The 24,708-nt window shown below is 40.1% G+C and overlaps 2 protein-coding genes across 3 annotated transcripts in view; one reads left to right on the top strand and one right to left on the bottom strand.

Moving 5' to 3' along the window:
- The window catches only part of smarca1 (SNF2 related chromatin remodeling ATPase 1), a 66,412-nt gene extending 62,278 nt beyond the window's left edge, over window positions 1-4,134 (bottom strand). The window contains exons 1-2 of one of the 2 annotated variants that reach the window (XM_079815677.1): window positions 3,788-4,134; window positions 814-897 (exon numbers count right to left, since the gene is read on the bottom strand). In XM_079815677.1, coding sequence (XP_079671803.1) covers window positions 814-897; window positions 3,788-3,835 — 132 coding nt within the window. In that variant the 5' untranslated portion in view covers window positions 3,836-4,134. Of the gene's footprint in view, window positions 1-813; window positions 898-2,087; window positions 2,281-3,787 lie in introns of those variants that run through there. The other variant, XM_079815676.1, reaches the window with a different exon arrangement.
- Window positions 4,135-4,275: 141 nt separating this feature from the next.
- gab3 (GRB2 associated binding protein 3) overlaps window positions 4,276-24,708 on the top strand; it is a 33,667-nt gene continuing 13,234 nt past the window's right edge. The window contains exons 1-2 of the mRNA XM_079815678.1: window positions 4,276-4,375; window positions 13,113-13,416. Coding sequence (XP_079671804.1) covers window positions 4,304-4,375; window positions 13,113-13,416 — 376 coding nt within the window. The 5' untranslated portion in view covers window positions 4,276-4,303. The remainder of the gene's footprint in view (window positions 4,376-13,112; window positions 13,417-24,708) is intronic.

Below are 24,708 nucleotides of genomic sequence, written 5' to 3'. Positions count from 1 at the left end.
GTAATATCTTGTCTACTTATTGCCTTCATCTGGTTGGTCTTACCTTCACCTCTGGTTAGTCTTAAGCTCGGGACACACCAAGCCGACGATAGGCTGTCCGTCAATGTCGGGTCGTTTTTGAGCGTCCGCCGACATAGTTTTATTTGCTCTAGTCGGACGGCGTCAGTTTTTTTGGGGGGGTCTGGCCGGCGGGGAGAGAGAGAACTCTGACTGGCTGTTCAGTTTAATAAATGAGTCAGTGCACGAGAATAATAGCAAAACAGCACGCAAAGAAGTAAAGACGGTACAGACGGAAGGCTGTTATAATTTTACGTCATCTTACCTGTTACTGAGTGAATATTTTAATAATAACATGAGCCAAGTGAAATAAAGTAAGTAATCAGCATGATAGATTCAAAATGGTAAGCATGCGCTGCTTTGTTACAGTGTGTATATCTGCAGCGTCGGTTTCCCTTTTTGAATGACGAATATATCTGCAGAAATAGACAGTTGTCTCATTTACACGCAAGTGAAGAACGCGCATATACTAGTTGACATTTGGCTGTAGTTCTCTGGGTGTGTTCAAATGCAGCTTTTTTGCCCAGGCGCAGGCAACGCGAGGCGACAATACAGTCGGCTTTCTTCAGCGCTAGTTCTGTGGCATCGCTGCGTCGGTTTGGTGTGTCCCTACACTAAAGGGTTGGTACTACAAACCCCATTCTCACCTGTGGTCACCACTGAATAATAGCTCAATGTATTTAAAAAAAAACTGCTGGCTGGCAGTACACTATACATCATTAATAGTGTACATTAAAAGTGTAATGAACACTCAACTCTTTTTTCCTCATATTCAGGGTCAACCAGGCTCTCCTTCACAGCTGCTTTAGGAGGAGGGTCGAGGAGAAATGGTGGGTCCTCCTAGAAACATACATCAAAGACACATAACTGATACAAATACATGCAGACATATTTATATGGGCAAAAGAGGCTGAAAAAAATAGCTAAAGTCACAAAGTGAGATTTGGCTGGATAATTAACCAGTTAAGCACTTCAAACGAACTCAAGCATAAAGTTTAATGTGATTTGCCCTGCCAAGTGCTGTTACAGATGCGTTTGACACATTTGACTTTTTACGGTATATCCTTATCTGTAAATGCTAATAATTCAAGCAAATATTATCACTTAGTGCGAAGGATCATCTTGACATTAAGCTTCACAGACTTCACTGAATAGATGCCAACACGTGTATAGAAAAGGATTGCAGTTTTACTGAAGTATTTGTTGTAGGGTTGTTACATGTATCTTTAAAAACGTACTTGGATATATACATATAAATACATTTACAAAAAGTGTCAGCCCGTCTTTTTATTCAATTTACACACTATTGTTTTTCTTTGATTGTTGTTTGCTTTCATCTAAAATGCGTCCAATTTTATTTAGAAGAATATTTTACCATTGTAACATTTATAGGGGATGTGTTACAGTCTTACATCATAATAATTACTATAGTATCACAATAAATAACAATACAAATAAATAGCCTGCTACATTAGACACTTTTATGTAAACGCAGCAACTTGAAAAATAGAGTGACGTGTGACCAAAGCCATGTAATACATAATGTTCAAATCTCTCATTGAACGACTCTTTTTGACAACTAAAAGTTGGACCCCAGCCTTGAACTGCGTATAGTAACAAAAGATCGATCCTCCCACAGACACACGCTTATCTGAGCTCAAATAAAGCCAGCATGACATTAGAGTCATTTCAGCTCACGGTAACAGTGGGTGTGTGAGTGTTTATTTACGCGGGCAGCGTCTGCATGTAGTTGTTGATGTGAATCAGACAGATTTGCATGCGTTCCGTCTGCGGCTTCATGAGTGGCGCAACTCTGCTCCGACCGCAGACGGAACGCATGCAAATCTGTCAAAAGCCACATAAAACATGCTCTTAAGCACAGAGTAAAACATCTAAAGCCCTGCAGATGTGAACTGAACTCCGCCTTCCCGCCATGTTCCGTTCCCCCCAAACGCAGATGAACTGTAAACTTCTGCATCCTGTTTTTCATGTCCGTCTGCAAACATATGTACTTCTCTCTTTCTCTTTACCTCTTCCGCCTCCGCGTGCGCCTCCCGAGAAGTAGACGGTAGCTCTTCGTCCGACATGTTGGTCAATGTACGAAGCTTTTCATGAGTTATTGGTGCCCAGACAGTAAGTTATAAAGCATAATTTTGGCATATGCGTCATGACAGGACCGTACAGTCACGGCGCGCGCACACGCCCCTTTCAGAGCTTCATACTAAAAATCGCGAGACTAGAGTGATCCCTTACCCCTTTCAGAGCTCTACATTAGATCTCGCGATATTATCAAAGGCTCGAAAATGGGTAACTGTCAAACACTAACCAGCTGCACGAAATTGTTAAATATTGTACAACTCACAATACACCGACACGCAAAGCAGGTAGAAAGATCAAATGTATCATATTTTTTTAAGTAATGTGTCAGTTTAAACTAAATGCCTGATATAACATAAGGTGACCAGATTTCTGAAATATTTTTTTTTTAAACGGAGACGACACATTTTTGTATGTTTTGGAATTGTCGTAGGTTCCATGTACAATTGTTGAAATTAATAATTATTATAATGTCTGTAGGTCAACCTGACCCTAAGACTTAGGCCTTAGTGGTTTCAGTTGAATTCCCCCCAAAAAATATTAAATATAACCTTAAATAGGAAAATGCTTAAGAGTCTATGACTGGAATCACTGGGTCATTATTGCAGTGATTATTATATGTTTCTATCATGTTATATGTTTGGCAACAGTTCTTCTAACCCTAATTGAGGGTGTGTGTAGCTTTTCATTTCTTAAACAATCATATAGCAAGACACATGGCCATATTCCAGGATGACAATGTCAAGATTCATCAGGCTCAAATTGTGAAAGATTGGTGTGGGTAGGGAGCATGAAGAATCATTTTGCACACATGAATTGGCACCTCTGAGTCTAGACCTTAAATTAATTTAAAGTCTTTGGAATGTGCTGGAGGAGACTTTACAGAGTGCTGGACTCTTGCATTGTCAATACAAGATCTGGACCAAAATTGGTGCACCTCTTGATGGAAATAAATGTTGTGATGTCATTTCTATCAAGAGAGGTGCATATATTTTTGGTCAAGATCTTGTATTGTATTGACAATGTAAGAGTCAAGCACTCTGTAAAAATGTGAAAATGATTCGTCATGCTCCCTCCCAACCATTCTTTCACAATTTGAGCCTGATGGATCTTGACATTGTCATCCTGGAATATGGCCATGGTGTGTCTTTCTGCATGGTTGTTTAAGAAACGAAAAGCTACACACTCCAACAATTAGCGTTAGGATAACTGCTGCCAAACATATAACATGCTAGAAACATAATAATCACTGCAATAATGATCCTCTCACTCTCAAAAGGTACACTTTTTTACTTTACTTACCTTTAAAGGGTGCAAAATAGTAACTTAAAGAAACCTATTAGTGCGTAAAGTTTACATATTAGTTCCTAAATGGTACATATTAGTACCTGTAAATGGTACATATTAGAGACATACATCTCAATACATATTTTACTATGTACTATTTACAATTAATATTTTACTATATAAGAATAAAAGGTGGCAGTAATAATTATGTTTTTTTAAGCCAATAGACTATTTTGATGTATATTGGTCACTAGGTGGCAGACAGATACCACAGTATTTCCTACTACTGAGAATATTGGTGTTTCAACCTGAAAAAAAAATTGCCAGCTTATGGTGATATACGTACCAAAGAATTGTTCAAATGAACAAAAGTTTGAAGGAATTCCTTTTTCATTTTCTGTCTCCCTCTTTCTCTCTTTCTTTCTCGGAGGCTCCAACAACAGATGGCCTAGTTAACCAGTGAAAATTCCCCACAGCATTTTCCAAACTGACCTTGGGTTTTTACACATAGACACACACACACACACACACACACACACACACAAGGTCATGTGCTGGAGGGAGGAACATCTTTTCTTCCTCCACACCTAGAATACACACAGAGACGGTTTGCTTGTACATACATGTCCTCTCACAGATCACATACAAATATAAAAACACACACTCTCTCCTCCCACCCTCTGTTTGTTCCTCCTCTCTCTCTCTCTCTCTAGTTCTTTCTGTCTCACTCTGTCCCTGGTCGATGCTGCGAGTTCCTCCTCTCTGTGTTTGGGGTGGGGGGGGGGTTGAACACAGGATTCTCACTGCTTTCCTCTCAGTCTGCAATCACCAACGGACACACACGCACACAGACGCAGCAGCAATGAGCGCAGATGATGTGGTGTGCACAGGATGGCTCATAAAATCCCCTCCGGAGAAGAAGCTAAAGAGATTTGTGAGTAAAAGTCCTGTGTGTCTGAGCATGAGTGTGATGTATTCAGCATTAGAAGCGGGTACTGCAGTATAATGATCCACTGTCAGTTCATGTTCTCTGTGTTTTTATAACACATGATCTCTTTGCTGTGTTTCTATGTGCTGCATGGTTTGAGTTTAATTGCATTTTAAGACTATGTGCATCACGCCTTGTAACAGTATTGCTTACACTTATGCTCTCCCTGCTGCTTTCCATCACTGTCAGTGTCTTACTATTTAACTGTGCTGTGCCGAAGGCTCTGCTTGGCTGCATTTTAATTTCTGTTGCCTGTGGACTTTTGATCGTTGTTATGTGATGCTTTACACATGCTAATTCTCAGCTGTGTTTGTTTGTGCAGCATTTGTGTGCCTTCTTGCACGTGGCTGTGCTGCTTTGCATTCTTGCCTGTGTGAAATTCAGCGCTGTGCTTTGTGACAAAGCAGTTTACCTGTGCAACCAATGTTACTCTGTCATTGAATGCATCTCCAATCCTGTGACAATTCATTATGCTTTGTCATGTAACTGCAGTCACTTTGTTATTTGTCAATTGCATAAATGCAAAGTGCAGTTTGTTGTCCTGTGCTGTTCCCGTGTTTAATCTTCCTTCCTCATTTCTTTTTAGTGTGTATTCTGCTATCTGTTTTTACTGTGCTTAATTGTCAAGTGTTTCACCGTGTTTCATCTGTCAGACTAGAAGCTACAGTGTCTCAGCAAATGCTACTTTTTTGAGCCTGTAATTGTGTTGTTGTGATGTTTTCCTTGCCCCAAAATCTAACATTCAAGTAAAACAGGAACTGTTAAAGTAAAATTGGAACAGTTTAAAACTGAAACAGCCTAACTGTTCTCTTTTTACTGTGTATGTCATTTGTTGACCTAAGTTTTGTTGTAAATAGGAAAGAGTGGTATGTCAAGGTAATCACTATTAACAGTGTAAACTATAATGATACCTATAACAATGACTAGCTTAGCATCCACACAAACGACAATAACGTTTTATTATAAGTGTTGTTCCTATGTTCTATTAAACCCTTAAGCTCTTTAATGTCGGGTGCATTCTGAATGTGATTCCAGTGATATTATTCCTCGGTGTTGTTGTCATTATAAAGGCCTGTTCAATCCAATGACGATATAAAGCATTCAAGTTCTATGAGAACAGGAAAGTCCACACCACAGCGATAACAATAACAACACAGGGGAATGATATCACTTTGGAATCACTTGTTTTTGTTGTTTTTTTCAACTGATGAATTATAAAAAAAACATTTGCAACCAATCAGAATCCACATGACCAGATGACATAACTGCAGAGCACACTTTTAATAAACAAAACATTGTCATCCCTTGGTGTGTAGTTAACACTAGTTGTTGTTATAGTGTGTGAACTAGCCTTAGCTGTGCTGTAGACTAGTAGAATAGTGCCTATTCTCGTAAAACTTCATAGCTATAGTTATTGTACTTGTCGTGAACTGACCTTAAATGTATGTGTTTAATCATTCAGACAGATCACAGTGTTGTTCAAGTATAGTTGTGTAAATAACAAATGAACTTTTAGGTTAAAGATTTTTGGTCGAAATTGTCAATTTAGGTGCTGTGACTGGTCACCGTTTCCTTTAAGTTGTTCACCTTTTTTCACTTGTTTTATTAACCAACTGTTTTGTAGTTTACTTAAATATTCCTGTGTTATGAGCTGGTGGTATGCTGACTAATTATTTCAGAGCCGTAGTTTTAGATGAAAAGAGAAGGGCAGTGCCGTTGCTCTTTGTTATGTCATGTGAACTACCCATTTACTAATCTTTTAAGATTCCTTTGTTGCTAGTTTGGCTAAATATAATAGTGAGTTCATATTTCACAATTGTAAAACACGCCTTCCAAAAGCAGGTGTGTAATAATATTCAAAAGTTCATTTATAATCAGAAGAACGCTGTTTAGTCTAATTACAACTTGATTAGACACTCTCAAGATCCTCTGCATGAAAGTGAAGGTCTCAGTTGTTTGGTTGAGAAGAGGAAGGGCAGGGAGGACCTCCAGTCATAAGACGAGTGTTCAAAGTGTCAGCCTGACACCAAAAACACGCTCTCTTTCGTTCTGTTTCTGTGAAATTTGGGTGTGTTGCAAAACATGGGAAGTGTAGAGTGCCAGGCAGTTGAGAGTGACCCTGCATTCAGAAATGAGCTGTGCTGTCAGAGACCACACAAGCAAAAGTGGCTTGACTGCTATTAGGAGGTGTAACCGGGTGGACATGTGCACATGTGTAAACAAGTGTGCCTTTAGTCTGTGTCTGTCTATTTCTTATGTGTGTGTCATAGTAAATAGTTCAAGGCACTGCATGAAGAGCAAACAAACGCACTCTCTCGCTCGCTCACTCGCTCTTTCTTTCTTTCTTTCTTTCTTTCTTTCTTTCTCTCTCCCGCTCTCTCTCTTTCTCTGGTTTTGTGGCTTCATAAGTTTTTGTTGTGTGTGCTACCAGTGTGATCTTTCTTTCTTGCCTTTTCCCAGCCTCTGTCTTTCATTTTTCTTTTGTTGTTCTTTACCTTCTGTGAATTTGAGAAGTGCATGCACATATATTAGAAAATACTGTTTTAAAGATGAACAAGCCAACTTGTTAGTCAACAAATAATATGTCTGTGAACTTTTTTCAAGATTTTAGGTTAATATATAATGGGTAAAAAAACATAAGGGAAAGTGTGTTTAAGGTGCTGTGACAGGTTTCTATTTCTATTTTCTATTTTTCTATTTTATTTTACAAATATTCCATGTCATCTCTCAATTAAAATGATTCATACTGCATGATAATTAGAAAAAAGTTAAAAATAGAGTTTAAAACAAGTATATCATTCGCAGTGTGCAGGACACTTCCACTAGACTAGTTCATACACAACTTTATACACATTAATTGAGAAATAATAATCACCTTTAGAAACTAAGAAATAACATTTCACCTTCATACTGTTAAACAATAAAATACTATTTATGATATATGTATATATATATATATATATATATATATATATATATATATATATATATATATATATATATATATATATATATAGTAGTAAATTATTATATAGGCTACTTTCATATATATGCACTGCATGATTGCTCGTGATATGCTTTTAGACCACATTTCAATAAATACGAAGTTAATATGAGTAACTGACATATTGGACACAATATTTCCAGTTACTTTGTCCAGTTAATTTGCTCCGTCAGCATAAATAGTTCCCAACAAATCAGCAGAAAAGCCAACTGCTGAGTGTCTCCATGTAACACACAGCAGATGGTGTTTCCTTGTTGAATTAATTGTGTTTTTGACCGAATCGTTCAATCAAGTGACTAATTCAGTGAGTATTACTCTTACTGTTTATGCCATAGAAAGATATTGGCTATTTCTCAATATGCGTTCTTAAAGGGTTAGTTCACCCAAAAATGAAAATTCTGGCATTAATTACTTACCCTCATGTCGTTCGACACCTGTAAGACCTCCGTTCATCTTCGGTACACAAATGAAGATATTTTTGTTGAAATCCGATGGCTCAGAAAGGCCTCCATTGGCAGCAATGTTTTTTGCACTCACAAGACCCATAAAAGGTACTAAAGACGTCGTTAAAAAGTCCATCTCACTACAGTGGTTCTACAATAACTTTATGAAGCAACGAGAATAGTTTTTGTGCGCCAAAAAAAAAATCTAAATAACGACTTTATTCAACAAGTTATTTTCTTCCGCCTGGGCCTTTGACGTGAACTCACAAAGCACCACGACGTATGCGCAAGAATATGACGTAGCGCCGGCGTTCTGACCTGACAAGCAGAGGAAGACGTGCTGTATCTAAGCTGTTGAATTCTACATTGATTGTGCTTTAGGTCTTGGCGTAGTGGTCAAAATGGGGCTAAAGTGTGCATTTCCTGGATGACCGAACCGTGAGAAACGAACAAGTGCATGTGAAAGTGCCTTATCAAAGCCGCGAAATGAAAGTCATATTCTAGTCGTGGTTCATAGTCGTGGTGCTTTGTGAGTGCAAAAATGTTACTTTGACAATCCAAAAACAGTTTTTAAAGGAAATGGGTGCCTTCCACTCCTCCCATGTGCTTCTCATTTTCACAGTCTGGCAGAAATGTTGAGTGGTTCCAAAATATATGGTCACATGACAAAAAAGTGTACAGTTGCCAAGATAAAGGGGGGGTAGGTCAACTTATCCATTGACTCACCTTACCCCACTCTCCCCTACTGGTATAACAATGGTATCTGTAAAAAGAGTCACTGAATATGTTACTTTTATGTATTAGCCTATACACAAATGCAAAGACTTTATCAAGACTACGATCACTTGTTTGTGCAATGCATTGTGGGAAAAGACCTGTGGATATTTACTTTTTGTTGTTGACCTTAGGGAGGGAACAAAACACATTGTTAAACATTAGTTTAGATTGACATTTGCATCTCCATCTAAGAGGAACTACACAGGCCAAACCTCAAAAACATGCTCCAAACACATGTAAACAAACTCATACAGACTCAATTTGCTTTTCCTTAATGTACATAAACATACACAAAAACATACAAAAGTGAGTTTGTTGGTGTTTGCTTGTTCGAGACAAATGTTTTGGTCAGTTTCAGACTTCCCTTTTGTGAAGGGTTCTGGGAAAACGTAGCTCTAGTTCCTCTCTTTGACTAAAACACGCATGCATAAGGGGAAGAAAATATAACCATTCCAAAAGAAAGAATAGAGAGAAGGTCTTTGTTTGAGACAGAGGTAAATCAAGGCCATGCTCTGACTGTGCTACTCTGAGCATGCCCAGAACTATGTGTGGTCTCGGTGACAAATTCTGTAGAAAACTGTTCAGATGCACGGGAAGGATAATGTATGTGGTTTAGTGAGATTCACACACACATTGGTATTCTTCAATATAGAAGAATTGTTAAAGATAAGCACGTTTTAATCAGTGTCTATTGGTTTGTGCTCGTTAATTTTCATATAAAAATTGCAAGTGTTGCGTGCAGTTTGTGGCTGCCCCCCCTTACTGTAAAGTCCATTTCTGGCCTCTAGTGTCATTAAAAAAAAAAAAAAAAAAAACACTTACAGTTTATGAAAAGGGTCAGATATCAGGTAGTCTATGCTTTTCCTTTCTGTATGTTTGTGTACAATCTGTGGAATGGATTTAAATAAAACAGATGTGAGAAATTACTATATTCACATCGTCAACACAGTAGTCATAATAATAATAATTACGTATTTTTTATATGATCTTTTTTTTAAATTAGGGAAAATTGCGATTGAACTTGACAGCCAATGATCACTATGCATTTTTGTTTTGTGGAAAAGAGCAGCTTTGACATTTCCTTAACTCCTTTTGTGTTCCATAGGAAAAAAAGTGATGTGTTTGGAGTGACTTGTGGCTAGATTATTTTCAGATTAAAGGAATGATCTGGGAGAGGTGCGACTCCCATCAGACTGACCAAATGATTTGGACAGTCGGGGGTCTGGTTGGTCGGGGGTCGGGGGTGGTGTTACATTCAAAATCCTTTTTCATTCAAAATCCACATAGAAAATCTGAGGTCACTTTAGATTAAAAGTTTGCCTGTAAAACTAAAGTAAATGGAGAAGTCTTTTCTGGTCTCTTCTTGCTTAATCTGGCTGTCAGCATTTAGTCTGGATCTCATAGAAGAGGAAGAGAGTTTGTCTTGTGACGGTAGAATGATAGAAATCCTGCAGTTTTGTGGCATTCTTAACCATAATGCATTTGTTTGAAACATATTTGTATATCTGTAAAAACGACCTCAAGGGAGGAAGTCAGGATTTTCCTGATGATACAAGTAGGAGATTGTGGCCTTTTATTACATTTTGCTGTAATAAATCAACTTTAAAACACTCAGAAAAGAGGTCTTAATGACACTTCACTGCTGGTGTGTTAAATAGATTATTTAGATACTTAGGCCTGTGAGAGACGTCTTTTTAACGTCAGGTGTGTGTGCTGACTTCTGTGGTGAAATTTTGGAAAGAAAACAGCAACTAACTGAACAAAGACGTTTCAACAGAGAACTGAATGACGTCACAGACAGAAGCAAAACAGAACGCACCAAGTTGCTGATGGATCCAGAATGTTTCGGATGGCGGCTGTCACATTGAAAGCAACCTTAAAGGGATAGTTCACCCAAAAACAAAAAAAAAGACCCCATGATTTACTCACCCTCAAGCCATCCTAGGTGTATGACATTCTTCTTTCAGACAAATACAATCTGAGTTATATTAAAAATGTCCTGTCTAATCCAAGCTGTATAATAGCAGTGAATGGGAGGCTTAATTGAATACGCCAGACCACCTTCCGTATTCAACTTACGAAAAAAGCATAACTGGCGAGACGTATCACTAGAACGTATAAGTGTTTTGAACTGCGAGAGGCGTTACACTTTCTTTGTAAATTGAATACGGAAGGCGGTCTGGCGGAAGCTAGATATTTTACTTTATAAAGTTTTAAATACGGATATTTTTCTTACACAAACGCATTGCTTCGCTTCAGACAGACTTTATTAACCCCCCGGAGACGTGTGGATTACTTTTATAATGAATGGATGCACTTTTTTTGGGCTTCAAATTTACTGCCATTATAAAGCTTGGAAGCATCAGGACATTTTTTTGAAATATATAACTCATTGTATTCTTCTGAAAGAAGAAATTCATATATACCTAGGATGGATTGAGGGTGAGTAAATCAAGGGGTTATTTTCATTTTTGGGTAAACTATCCCTTTAAGGCCTTGTAAAAATGCTGAACTTTCTCTGTTTTTCACTGGAATAACTCTCATGAATGGGAATAAGGAGTCACTCCAAAGAGACTATAAGCTAGGGGCAATGACAGCTGGTGTGTGTTTTGAGTTGGGTTTTGGCTTTTCAACTGGAGTTCATCTCTTTGTCACAAATCATAATTCCTAAATTGTGTAATAGTACAGACTGAGTATGTCACATTATTCAAACCTTATATAACAAAAATATATAGCATAAAAAGAATGTGTGTCTTTTGAAAAAAGGACGCTAGTTGTTGGTAAAAAGTATTTTACATTGGCATTAAACTGAAAAATGAAATATAAAAGTTATTTAAAAATGCAAATACACACACACACACACACATGTTGGGTTTTCATGTTTTATGGGGACATTTCATAGACATAATGATGATATTGTGAACAAACTGTATATTCTATCCCTAACCATCACAGAAAACTTTCAGCATTTTTTGGATAAAAAAAAAACATAATTCTGTATGATTTATAAGCTGTTTTCCAAATGGGGACCAAGGCTATATAGAGCAAGAGGAAGAGCAAGTTAGTATATTTTGATCAGTGTTATTTTTATATCTTTTGGGGTATTATCTTCCCTAATGAGAAAAAGAGAGCAAGAAGGATAGAGAAACTATGAGTAAACCTGGGACAGGAACTGCTCTTCCCTGTTTTCCTCTTTGCTGAGAAAAGTATTTCTGCTGTAGTTTCTATAATAGTTTCTGTTACGTCATTGAAAATAGGCAAATTCTCTGAAAGATTTACAGATTTCACCTGAGGCAGGTACTGTTCGCACTTAGTGCGCAGGGAAAATAACCTACTTAAAATAACACATAATGTATAATAATCAGAAATAATGACCTAATAACATCAAAGTATATGTATTTACCTTATAAGCTAATATTAACCTAATTACCTCAAAATGACATAACTTAATATCTTAATAGAATAACAACTTAATACATCTAATAAGCATGTTTTTGCACTGATTGCAGTCACTGGTGAAGCCAGGGGATTTATACTGATTGACTTGGTGTTGAATATTTACTTTTCGTAACCATATGTGCAACCAGTTTCTGCTCTGAGAGATTAATCTGTGTGTTTCTTGGGAAGTAAGTTTGTAAGTCATCTCTGACTGCAGGCCATGCCCTGCCCAGTTTAGACAGAAGTTTATCTGTAAGTTTGTTCTTGCATTAATACTAGACTTGCCATGGTATACGGTTATGGTCAGTGAGGCACAAATGAAACTCCCCTGATACCTAACGCCACAAAGTTATCAATCTAGATCAGTCTATATTGGAATAATTTTTAATGCAATGTTATGAAATGAATTTAATTGTTGAAGTTTTGTACAAATTTTTAGTTAAAATTATAAATCAAGCTGTTTTTATTACTGTGTAGGCTATTGCGCAATTAAAATGGCTCCTTGGTGTGAAAAATAGGAGATTTTTCGTTAGCATTATCCACCATGGCATTAGTGACATCAATGGAAAAGGACATTTGTTTCAGAGGAAGAGCAAAATGTTATTTTAGTATCATTTATATAGTATTAGAATTTATTATTATTTTTAATTATATAATATATTTATATTTTTTAATATTACCTTTTGTGGTTACATAAAATATTGTTATAACTTTTTCATGCAATATTTATTTCAGCTTTATTTCAATGAATACAAAATGTATTTATTTTTCAATAGTGTGCACAAATAAATTGTTCAAAATAAGGCCAACCAAGAAAGACCAACATGTGTCACGATATAAATAGGGGCAAATGACAATTTCATGTGAAGACTGAATGCTCGTAGTTTGAAAACAAGACAAGATCTAAAGATCAAAGGAGACTTTTTAACTTGATTGCTAATTTATGTGAGAGTTTCCAGAAGGACAATGTTAATCTAATTCTCTACCCCTCTTTCTCGCTCTCTGTCCCTCTCTCTCTCAGTCATGGCGAAAGCGATGGTTTGTTTTGCGGAGGGGTCGGATGAGCGGGAATCCTGACGTTTTGGAATATTACCGTAGCAAGAGCTCCCGTAAACCAATCAGAACCATCGACCTGCAGGAGTGTGAGGTCACCATCGAGGCAGAGGTACGGCCCACTAAACGTCAGTACCAAAATCAGCACCTGTTTGTGGTCAAGACCACCGCGCGCATCTTTTACCTGCTGGCAAAAACAGCAGAAGAGATGAACATCTGGGTACAGAACATTGGACAGATTTGTACGTTTGGAGGACTGAACAGACATGCAGGTGAGGAGTTTTATTATAAATGTCATATTTTATTTAATATCATATTAAAAATGATAAAGTCCTGATAGTTGTAGACTTTTAGGCAATTGATGATGTGTGTGAGAAAGAGAGGAGAGACATGTTGATATGTTGATACTAGCTTGTCTATTTAGTGTAAAACATTACATAAATATCGTATTTGTTTTCCCTCGTCACATAATCAAAATTACCTGAAGATTTCACTGAAGAATGTGTGTCTATCCCCCCACAATGTGTAATCATTACAATTTTACATGCAAATGAGAATGTCAGAATGAATGCAGACTGTCCAGTATATTATAAACTAAAACAAAATACATTTTATTATTAAATTAAATAAATAACTTCTGCTCACCAAGGCTGCATTTGTTTGATCAAAAATACAGTAAAACAGTAATTTTGTTAAATATTATTACTTTTTTTAATGTCTATATATATATATATATATTAAGATAATGTATTCCTATAATGGGAAAGCTGAATTTTCAGCATCATTACTCCAGCCTTCAGTGTCACATGATCCTTGAGAAATGATTCTAATATGCTGGGGTGCATTTCCCGTACAGCGACGTTACTCGCTGCTTAACTGCCATAGTACGATGCATCATTGAAGAAATCAACTATCTAGTCACGAATGTTTCCCGAAACCGCATTGTTTTCCCGAAAGTCGCAAATTTGTCGTTCGACCATGTTGGTTAAGGATGTCATGCAGGTGGTGGAGTAATAACTTTTGAGATCAAATTGGTGCTCGATTTTCTGCTCTAAATTACAGACATGGCATCTGAGGAGTAATTCTCACTTTTCTCAGTTATTTTGCTTTATTTCCACTGTAATACACTTTTTTCGGGATTTTTGTGATGAATATAATTGTCAAAACAGCAGCATTTATTTGAAATAAAAAAAGTCTTTACTGTCACTTTTTTGTTGAATGCATCTTTGCTGAATAAAAGTATCAATTTCTTTAAAAAATCTTACTGACCTCAAACTTTTTGAACAGTAATGTAAATATGCACTATATAAATAAGAATACATATTAATATGATTATTCATATAATTAATCAAATAATATAATTATTTGTACCTCAGCAAGTAACTGGTGATGCAACAAGATCAGGTGAGGCAGTAACAAAGAGGTTTACATGAAAAAGTTACAGAAAACAAAAGCACTTCAAAATTAAAATTCTAGTTTTATTTCACTTCTCTCTGCAGTAAACATACCGTTAATAAATACATTCCGTGTATGTGCGTGGGTTTATGAGAAAGGAAAGTGCTACATATGAGCTAAAACAGGAAAAACCCTTGTACATAAAAAGCCTCAACCCTTTTGCCACATCAGATCTCTCCATTAATCTAAAGATTCACATTCCTCTAACTGCAGTTTTAAAATGAATAAACCTAGACTGGGAAATAATTAGCCACAGTTTGTTTCTCCAGAGAGAGATGCAGAGACTGAGAGATGCAGACAGAATCCGTGAGAGAGCGATGCTGTAATATAGGCGAGGTCTTATTTTAATATTCTGTTCCATTCCTCCATCTCTCTTCCTCTCCTTTGAATTGTCTGCAGAGCAACAGCTGCGTCACAGAGGAACGTTCAGACACACACAAGTCTGTCATAACGTAGACAGCTCACAAGTATGTGGCATCCCATGTCTTTAACTAATAGCAAACAGTTAGCGTCACGATCTGTGTCCACAGCATATATGACTGCTATTAAAGCAAGAAAATAGGTTTTTATTAAAGCTGTCGCAATAATTAGTGTAAGACACAGGGAGAATGTTAGCAGTTAGCATATACCAAACACATAGTTACACATTACTTGGAAAGATTACAAAAAGATGAGTGATACAGCAGCCGTGAGGTTTTCAGAGACACGCACTTGGTTACTGTTTAATACACAACACACTGGATGGTTGGACACGCCTCTAAACTGGTAAAGGCCGATTGTGAAAGATATAGCTAGTATATACAGAACAACATGCCACATCCATGCCCTTTTCTCCACACTCATGCACAGATGAAAAAGGCTTTATTCGTTTCTTTCTTCATGTTGCTTATGTCTCAGATGAAGGCCAGAGGTGACTATCAGACATGTTGTTGAAACAGCGAGTGTAATTTTGGAGACACAAAGTCTCAGTTGCTGCTTAGCCGCTAACCTCATTACAAACCCCAGCAGGACTCCAACCGTGAACTGGAACTCAGCTTTTTATTTACAGACAGACTCTTTTGCAACGAGGCAGACAGACAGACAGACAGCGGGTGAGAGAAGAACAGATCAGAGATTGTAGGCACACCTGGAGGACCGCAGTTTCAGATCCTGCTTCAGGCCATGTGTCAAGATACTTAGAACACACGCTGGGGTCCTGTTAAACCAAGGCTTCTGTGAACTTTTGTAAACTCAAATGTTGATCTCTGCCAGAGCCACAAGTCACAGCACGTGGTTGTGTCTCTTCTCTGACTCTGAACTGTCACCATGCTTACTGTATACAGTATGTACTCTCTCTGTCACCATAACAACTTCTCAATGTCTTTCATTCTGACCTGTCACCATAACAACTTCTCACTGTATCTCCACTATCCCTCTGACCCATCAACTTGACAACTGCTCACAGTATCTCTACTCTCATTCTAAACCATAACCATGACAACCGCTCATTGTGTCTCCACCAAAGACTGTAAAAAAATATGGACGTAGTGTCCGTGACGTCACCCATAGAATTCTGATGAGCCGTTCTGAAGCGCAAAGTATGGACGAGCTGGCCGTTGCCATATTGGCAGCGCGTCATCGCTCGTCACTCCCGGATAACAGAAAATGGGCAAAAAGGCGGGATGTGGGCGGAGCTTAAGTGACGCGATGACTAACAGACAGCAGATAAATGGCTATCCACCTGTCACTCGAAGTGGCCACGCCCCTAATTGTGCAGAACTTTAATGCTTTATATAATGTAAACGAATGAGTTATAAAAAAATTCACCCCCCTCACAGTTGTCATGAAGGGCAAAATTAGTCGAATAGACCAAAACCACAATTTGTACCAGGCTCTAAACATGTTTTATTCTGCTGTAAAATTGGCCATTTTAACATGGGGCTCAATGAGATTCTGCTCCCTTCTGGAGCCTGTCCCTATCGGCCAGTCGATGAATTGCAGTATACGGCACTTCCGTATTGGCTTCAAGAGAAATTGTGGGAGGTTGCCGCTTGGTCTCCACTGTCCCTCTGACCCATCACAATGACAACCACTCGCTGTGTCTCTACTCTTACTCTGACCCATCACCATGACAACTGCTCATTGTGTCTCCACTGTCCCTCTGACCCATCACCATGACAACTGCTCATTGTGTCTCCACTGTCCCTCTGACCCATCACCATGACAACCGCTCATTGTGTCTCCACTGTCCCTCTGACCCATCACCATGACAACTGCTCATTGTGTCTCCACTGTCCCTCTGACCCATCACAATGACAACCACTCGCTGTGTCTCTACTCTTACTCTGGCCCATCACCATGACAACTGCTCATTGTGTCTCCACTGTCCCTCTGACCCATCAACATGACAACCACTCATTGTGTCTCCAATGTCCCTCTGACCTATCACCATGACAACCACTCGCTGTGTCTCTACTCTTACTCTGGCCCATTACCATGACAACCGCTCATTGTGTCTCCACTGTCCCTCTGACCTGTCACCATGACGACCACTCATTGTGTCTCCACTGTCCCTCTGACCCATCACCATGACAACTGCTCACAGTATCTCTACTCTCATTCTAAACCATAACCATGACAACCGCTCATTGTGTCTCCACTGTCCCTCTGACCTATCACCATGACAACCGCTCGTTGTGTCTCCACTGTCCCTCTGACCCATCACCATGACAACCGCTCATTGTGTCTCCATTGTCCCTCTGACCCCTCACCATGTTAAAACCACTCATTGTGTCTCCAATGTCCCTCTGACCTATCACCATGACAACCACTCGCTGTGTCTCTACTCTTACTCTGGCCCATCACCATGACAATCGCTCATTGTGTCTCCACTGTCCCTCTGACCTATCACCATGACAACCACTCGCTGTGTCTCTACTCTTACTCTGGCCCATCACCATGACAACCGCTCATTGTGTCTCCACTGTCCCTCCGACCTATCACCATGACAACCGCTCGTTGTGTCTCCACTGTCACTCTGACCCATCACCATGACAACCACTCATTGTGTCTCCATTGTCCCTCTGACCCATCACCATGACAACCACTCATTGGGCCCTATCTTGCACCCAGCGCAATTGACTTTGTACACCGACGTATGTGTCATTCCTATTTTGCACCCGCGCAAAGCGCGCTTTTCCCTCCACAGAAGCACGTCGCTAAACTAGTGAATGAACTTGCGCTCCCTGGGCGGTTCAGCGCAAAAAAGGAGGCGTGTTCCGGCGCAAACAATCCCTAGTGCTATTTTGCTGTTCCATTAAACAATTGCGCCACTGACCAGAAAAAACCTAGTCTAAAGTCAGTGGCGCGTTGCGCGTTGTTCATTATGCTATTTTAAGGGCGCATGCTTGACCATAATGTATAGCGTGCACAACGCGCATACACTTTGCTCATGTAATCTACACAGATGCAACAGTTATTTTTGCAAATCATAAATTGTTACACTAAAAAAATATTAACACATGAGATGACGGAAATCATTGTGGTGTGCCACGAAGATGTGAAAAAATAGGCATAAATCTAGCTTACAAATGATTCAGGCTAATTGTAATAATTAAGGATAAGACCTGTTTGCCCAATAGTGGCAAGACATATATGTATATAAGGACATCTGACAAATTGGTTTGTCCGTCAAGAACCAGGAAAAAAAATCGACTGAAAAACTGAAAAAACTGAAAGACTGAAAAAAAAAAGACTGTGAAATCACCTTTACCATAATGTACAACATTACAACTTCACTTCTCTGTCTTTCACTGCTCTTACAAGAACATCAGTCTCCTCGGCTGTGAACCGCTCCTGGCGTGCGCCTGGTAAATACGCCATAATAATAGCAATCCATAATGGAACTTGCGCACCTGCTTTTAAAGGGAATGTTGGATGACGCTCGGATTGGTTTATTCACGTTACGCCCAAACCACACCTATGAATAATGAAGCTACTTCAGACCAACCCATTTTAGATTTGCGCCGGGCGCAAGAGCCATTTATCCCGCCGGGAAAATAGCAACAGCGCCGAGACCCGCCCACAAAGTTACTTGCGCTTCGAGCTTTGACACTTGCGTTTCAGATCGTTAAAATAGGGCCCATTGTGTCTCCAATGTCCCTCTGACCTATCACCATGACAACCACTCGCTGTGTCTCTACTCTTACTCTGGCCCATCACCATGACAATCGCTCATTGTGTCTCCACTGTCCCTCTGACCTATCACCATGACAACCACTCGCTGTGTCTCTACTCTTACTCTGGCCCATCACCACGACAACCGCTCATTGTGTCTCCACTGTCCCTCTGACCTATCACCATGACAACCGCTCATTGTGTCTCCACTGTCTCTATGACCCATCACCATGACAACTGCTCACAGTATCTCTACTCTCATTCTAAACCATAACCATGACAACCGCTCTTTGTGTCTCCACTGTCCCTCTGACCCATCACCATGACAACCGCTCATTGTGTCTCCACTATCCCTCTGACCCATCACCATGACAACCGCTCATTGTGTCTCCACTGTCCCTCTGACCTATCACCATGACAACCGCTCATTGTGTCTCCACTGTCCCTCTGACCCATCACCATGACAACTGCTCATTGTGTCTCCACTGTCCCTCTGACCCATCACCATGACAACTGCTCATTGTGTTTCCACTGTCCCTCTGACCCATCACAATGACAACCACTCGCTGTGTCTCTACTCTTACTCTGGCCCATCACCATGACAACTGCTCATTGTGTCTCCACTGTCCCTCTGACCCATCACCGTGACAACCGCTCATTGTGTCTCTACTGTTCCTCTGACCTATCACCATGACAACCGCTCATTGTGTCCCCACTGTCCCTCTGACCTATCACCTTGACAACCGCTCATTGTGTCTCCACTGTCCCTCTGACCTATCACCTTGACAACCACTCACTGTGTCTCTACTCTTACTCTGGCCCATCACCATGACAACCGCTCATTGTGTCTCCACTGTCCCTCTGACCCATCACCATGACAACCGCTCATTGTGTCTCCACTGTCCCTCTGACCCATCACCATGACAACCACTCATTGTGTCTCCACTGTCCCTCTGACCTATCACCATGACAACCACTCGCTGTGTCTCTACTCTTACTCTGGCCCATCACCATGACAACCGCTCATTGTGTCTCCACTGTCCCTCTGACCCAGCACCATGACAACCACTCGCTGTGTCTCTACTCTTACTCTGGCCCATCACCATGACAACCGCTCATTGTGTCTCCACTGTCCCTCTGACCTATCACCGTGACAACCATTCGCTGTGTCTCTACTCTTACTCTGGCCCATAACCATGACAACCATTTCATTGTGTCTCCAATGTCCCTCTGACCTATCACCATGACAACCACTCGCTGTGTCTCCACTGTCCCTCTGACCCAGCACCATGACAACCACTCATTGTCTCCGGTGTCCCTCTGACCCATCACCATGACAACCGCTCATTGTGTCTCCACTGTCCCTCTGGCCCATCACCATGACAACCGCTCATTGTGTCTCCACTGTCCCTCTGACCCAGCACCATGACAACCGCTCAATTTGTGTCTCCACTGTCCCTCTGACCTATCACCATGACAACCACTCGCTGTGTCTCTACTCTTACTCTGACCTATCACCATGACAACCACTCGCTGTGTCTCTACTGTCCCTCTGACCCATCACCATGATAAACCACTCATTGTGTCTCCACTCTTACTCTGGCCCATCACCATGACAACCACTCATTGTGTCTCCACTGTCCCTCTGACCTATCACAATGACAACCACTTGCTGTGTCTCTACTCTTACTCTGGCCCATCACCATGACAACCGCTCATTGTGTCTCCACTGTCCCTCTGACCCAGCACCATGACAACCGCTCATTGTGTCTCCACTGTCCCTCTGACCTATCACCATGACAACCACTCGCTGTGTCTCTACTCTTACTCTGACCTATCACCATGACAACCACTCGCTGTGTCTCTACTCTTACTCTGGCCCATCACCATGACAACCATTTATTGTGTCTCCACTGTCCCTCTGACCTATCACCATGACAACCACTCGCTGTGTCTCTACTCTCACTCTGGCCCATCACCATGACAACCAATTATTGTGTCTCCACTGTCCCTCTGACCCATCACCATGACAACCAATTATTGTGTCTCCACTGTCCCTCTGACCCATCAACATGACAACCACTCATTGTGTCTCCACTGTCCCTCTGACCCATCACCATGACAACCACTCGCTGTGTCTCTACTCTTACTCTGGCCCATCACCATGACAACCACTCATTGTATCTCCACTGTCCCTCTGACCCATCACCATGACAACCACTCACTGTGTCTCCACTGTCCCTCTGACCCATCAACATGACAACCACTCATTGTGTCTCCGATTTTCCCTCTGACCTATCACCATGACAACCACTCGCTGTGTGTCTCTACTCTTACTCTCGCCCATCACCATGACAACCACTCATTGTGTCTCCACTGTCCCTCTGACCTATCACAATGACAACCACTCGCTGTGTCTCTACTCTTACTCTGGCCCATCACCATGACAACCGCTCATTGTATCTCCACTGTCCCTCCGACCCATCAACATGACAACCACTCATTGTGTCTCCAATGTCCCTCTGACCTATCACCATGACAACCACTCGCTGTGTCTCTACTCTTACTCTGGCCCATCACAATGACAACCGCTCATTGTATCTCCACTGTCCCTCTGACCCATCAACATGACAACCACTCATTGTATCTCCACTGTCCCTCTGACCCATCATCATGACAACCACTCATTGTGTCTCCACTGTCCCTCTGACCCATTAACATGACAACCACTCATTGTGTCTCCAATGTCCCTCTGACCTATCACCATGACAACCACTCACTGTGTCTCTACTCTTACTCTCGCCCATCACCATGACAACCACTCATTGTGTCTCCACTATCCCTCTGACCCATCACCATGACAACTGCTTACATTATCTCTACTCTCATTCTAAACCGTAACCATGACAATTGCTCGTCTCCACTGTCCCGCCAATCCATCACCATGACAACCACTCAATTGCTCACAATTGCTCATTGTATAGAGTGCAACTGTGCGCAACCACTTTTTCAGCAGTGTTGATTCTGTATTTTTTCGATTAATTTCTCCCATAGGAATTAAAAAAAGTTTTTTTTGTTAAAGCATTATAATAGACTGGGTAAACCCAGCCTGATCTGCCGGCGATTTGATTTCGCCCTGCAACTCAGTCTGGAAACCTGTACATTCATTTCTACTGCTTCTGTTACACTTTTGCAGGAACCAATCACAGACTGGCTTATCCACCTGGCGCGCTATTGGCGGGTTTAACACGATGACGGATAGAGAAGCGATGGGTCGTTGCCCGTTGATCACGCCTCTTATGGTCTGATTGGTTGAAGGACTATCCAATTGCGTACAGAGTCATTTAATTTATGCTTGTTGATCACGCCTCTTGTGTAGTAGAAAATACATAGCAGACTTCCCAGACCAATGTTCAATCTTAAATTGAGCTTGATCTGGTGATAGCCAGACAAGCATTATAAGCTGTCAACCAAGCCAACCAGCCACGAGGTGAATCATAACTATTTTGAAAATCAGACAAAAAGACAAAAGTACAAGACTGTGTACTTAAAGGGATAATTAACCCAAAAATGAAAATTCTGTCATCATTTACTCACCCTCATGATGTTCCAAACCTGTATGAGCTTCTTTGTTCTGCTGAACAAAAACGATATTTTGAAGAATGTTTGTAACCAAGCAGATAGAGCAACCATTGACTACTATAGTTTTTCCCTACTATGGTAGTCAAACGTTGCTCTATCTTCTTGGTTACAAACATTCTTCAAAATATCGTTTTTGTTCAGCAGAAGAAAGAAACTCATACAGGTTTGGAACATCATGAGGGTGAGTAAATGATGACAGAATTTTCATTTTTGGGTGAACTAACCCTTTATCGGCTTTAGTGAGAAAAAGAACTACAATCCCATGAAGCATTGCAAACAATCCAATTAAAAATGATATCGAAATACAAAATTACTCGTTTTAAAATGTTGATTGTATCTATAGAAACAATTTATTTTAAGATAACTGCAAAATATGCATATATATTCAAATATTTAAATATTTTGAGAGTGTAGGGAGACTGGCTCTATTACATCCTTTACGGTGCTTCATGGGAGTGGGCGGAGAAAACGAGATATAAGGCTCATTTGAGATGCGCCTCGCCTTACCAAATATTTAGACGAGAGTAGGCTGCTGCAGTGAAGGGAGGAGTGAAATAAGTGATGCCAAGATGGACAGTTTTCATGTCTCGTAGTGGATCAGACACCTACAAGATCAAAGGTGGAGAAAAGGTGCATGATTCACACTCATGTGCTGTGTTGCTAATAAATATAATGTCATTTAAGTTCTGTTACTTTCATATAAACATAAATAAAATGAACAAGACACCCAAAGTACTTGTCATTTAATTCTATAGTCAAAAGACATGTTTATCAATCATTTTAAATTTTTTCGATTTTTTTTTTAAATGTCAACAATCACATAACCCATAGAGAGATCACACTGTCAGAGAGTTTGGGAATATTCACACATAATTTATACACATAAAAACATGATATCAGAGTTTTAACGTTTTAAATGAGAACAATACATCACAGTTGTTCACCTCAATCACTTTGCTTGTTTCGACGAGCAAAGTGGAATTGTGGAATGATTAGTGGAATTGTCTGTACAGCGTCATGGGTAATGTCGTTTTTCACCTCAAATTCTGCTTTTAAACAAGATTATTTTAAAATTACGTTGAAATAATGTAGGTGCACGGCATCAACAAAAGCAAACACCATCGATTAATAACCTTGTCGCTCACAGTAGGGCTGTCTAAAAAGGTTTCCAAGTTATCGTTAAAAATCAACTTTCCTATGGAGAAAATGAATGTCGTTGTTACTTCCGGAACCCGGCTGTTGCTATCCCGGCTGTCTATTTCTGTGCTCTGACCCCATCACCATGACTACTACTTATTGTATCTCTACTGTCCCTTTGACCCCATCACCATGACAACTGCTCACAACTGCTCTGTTCTCCTGAATCCCTTTACCATAGCAACCTTGGACTGCAGGTGTAAAGCAGCTCTATCTAATAACTGAAGGCTTCTCAATGCAGCTGTATAAAAGAAGCTGTTCCAAAAAAATGATACACTTACTGTACAAACATTGTGCAAAAAATGTTATGGGCTTATACGCTTGAGTAAAATCTGATAGATGTTTACAGTAAATATAAGATAGCAAAAATGAACACAACCACACGCCTGGTGTCTCTCAGATTTCTCTTCTGAGTCATTGTCAGTTATTCAAGTGTGTTGGATACCCAATAGTAGGCTCTGCCAAAGAAGCAATGTTTACGTGAGCCCACACAATCCCCCTCAGATTAGCGTGCTAGCTGCAACGTGATCAAAAGCCGGTTATCTACAACTGTTTACCCACAACATTACTCACAATGCCTTTCAAGCACAAGCAGGTTGAGTGTGATATCAGACGTACAAACACTGAGTCATCCCTGGACACCTCTGTTTATGGGCAATTAAAATGATTTGGATTATTTGAAATTGCCCATTTAATTAACCTGCTCAACAGTAATTCCCAAAATTAAAGATGTGTCACTCAGATTCATAGAGTCAATCTCATTCTCACAACACACACACACAGAAATGACCATGATGGAAGCGGCTCAAAACTTTCCACAATGACCTTTATCTGCATTATTTCAACTCAGTTCCACCTTCCAAAAACATTTTTGCTTACTATTAAGAAGAGAAACGATTACAACCCAAAAATCCACCGTGAACATGTCATGTCATGTGTTTTCAGTGCGTGTAACAGGCGTGAGTGTTCATCTGTGGTGTTAGAAATATCTGCCCACTACTAACACACTGCCGAGTCTAAACAGGAAGAGAAAGAGAGATGTGTGTGTGTGTGGGTTGTGGTGCGTGGGGGGCTGGAAGGGGCTGATTTGGTCTGCCACCTTCTGGTAATTAAAA

Source organism: Gobio gobio, assembly GCF_949357685.1.
Source record: "Gobio gobio genome assembly, chromosome: 4".
Taxonomy (NCBI): Eukaryota; Metazoa; Chordata; class Actinopteri; order Cypriniformes; family Gobionidae; genus Gobio; species Gobio gobio.
This window is presented reverse-complemented; position numbering and strand designations above follow the sequence as displayed.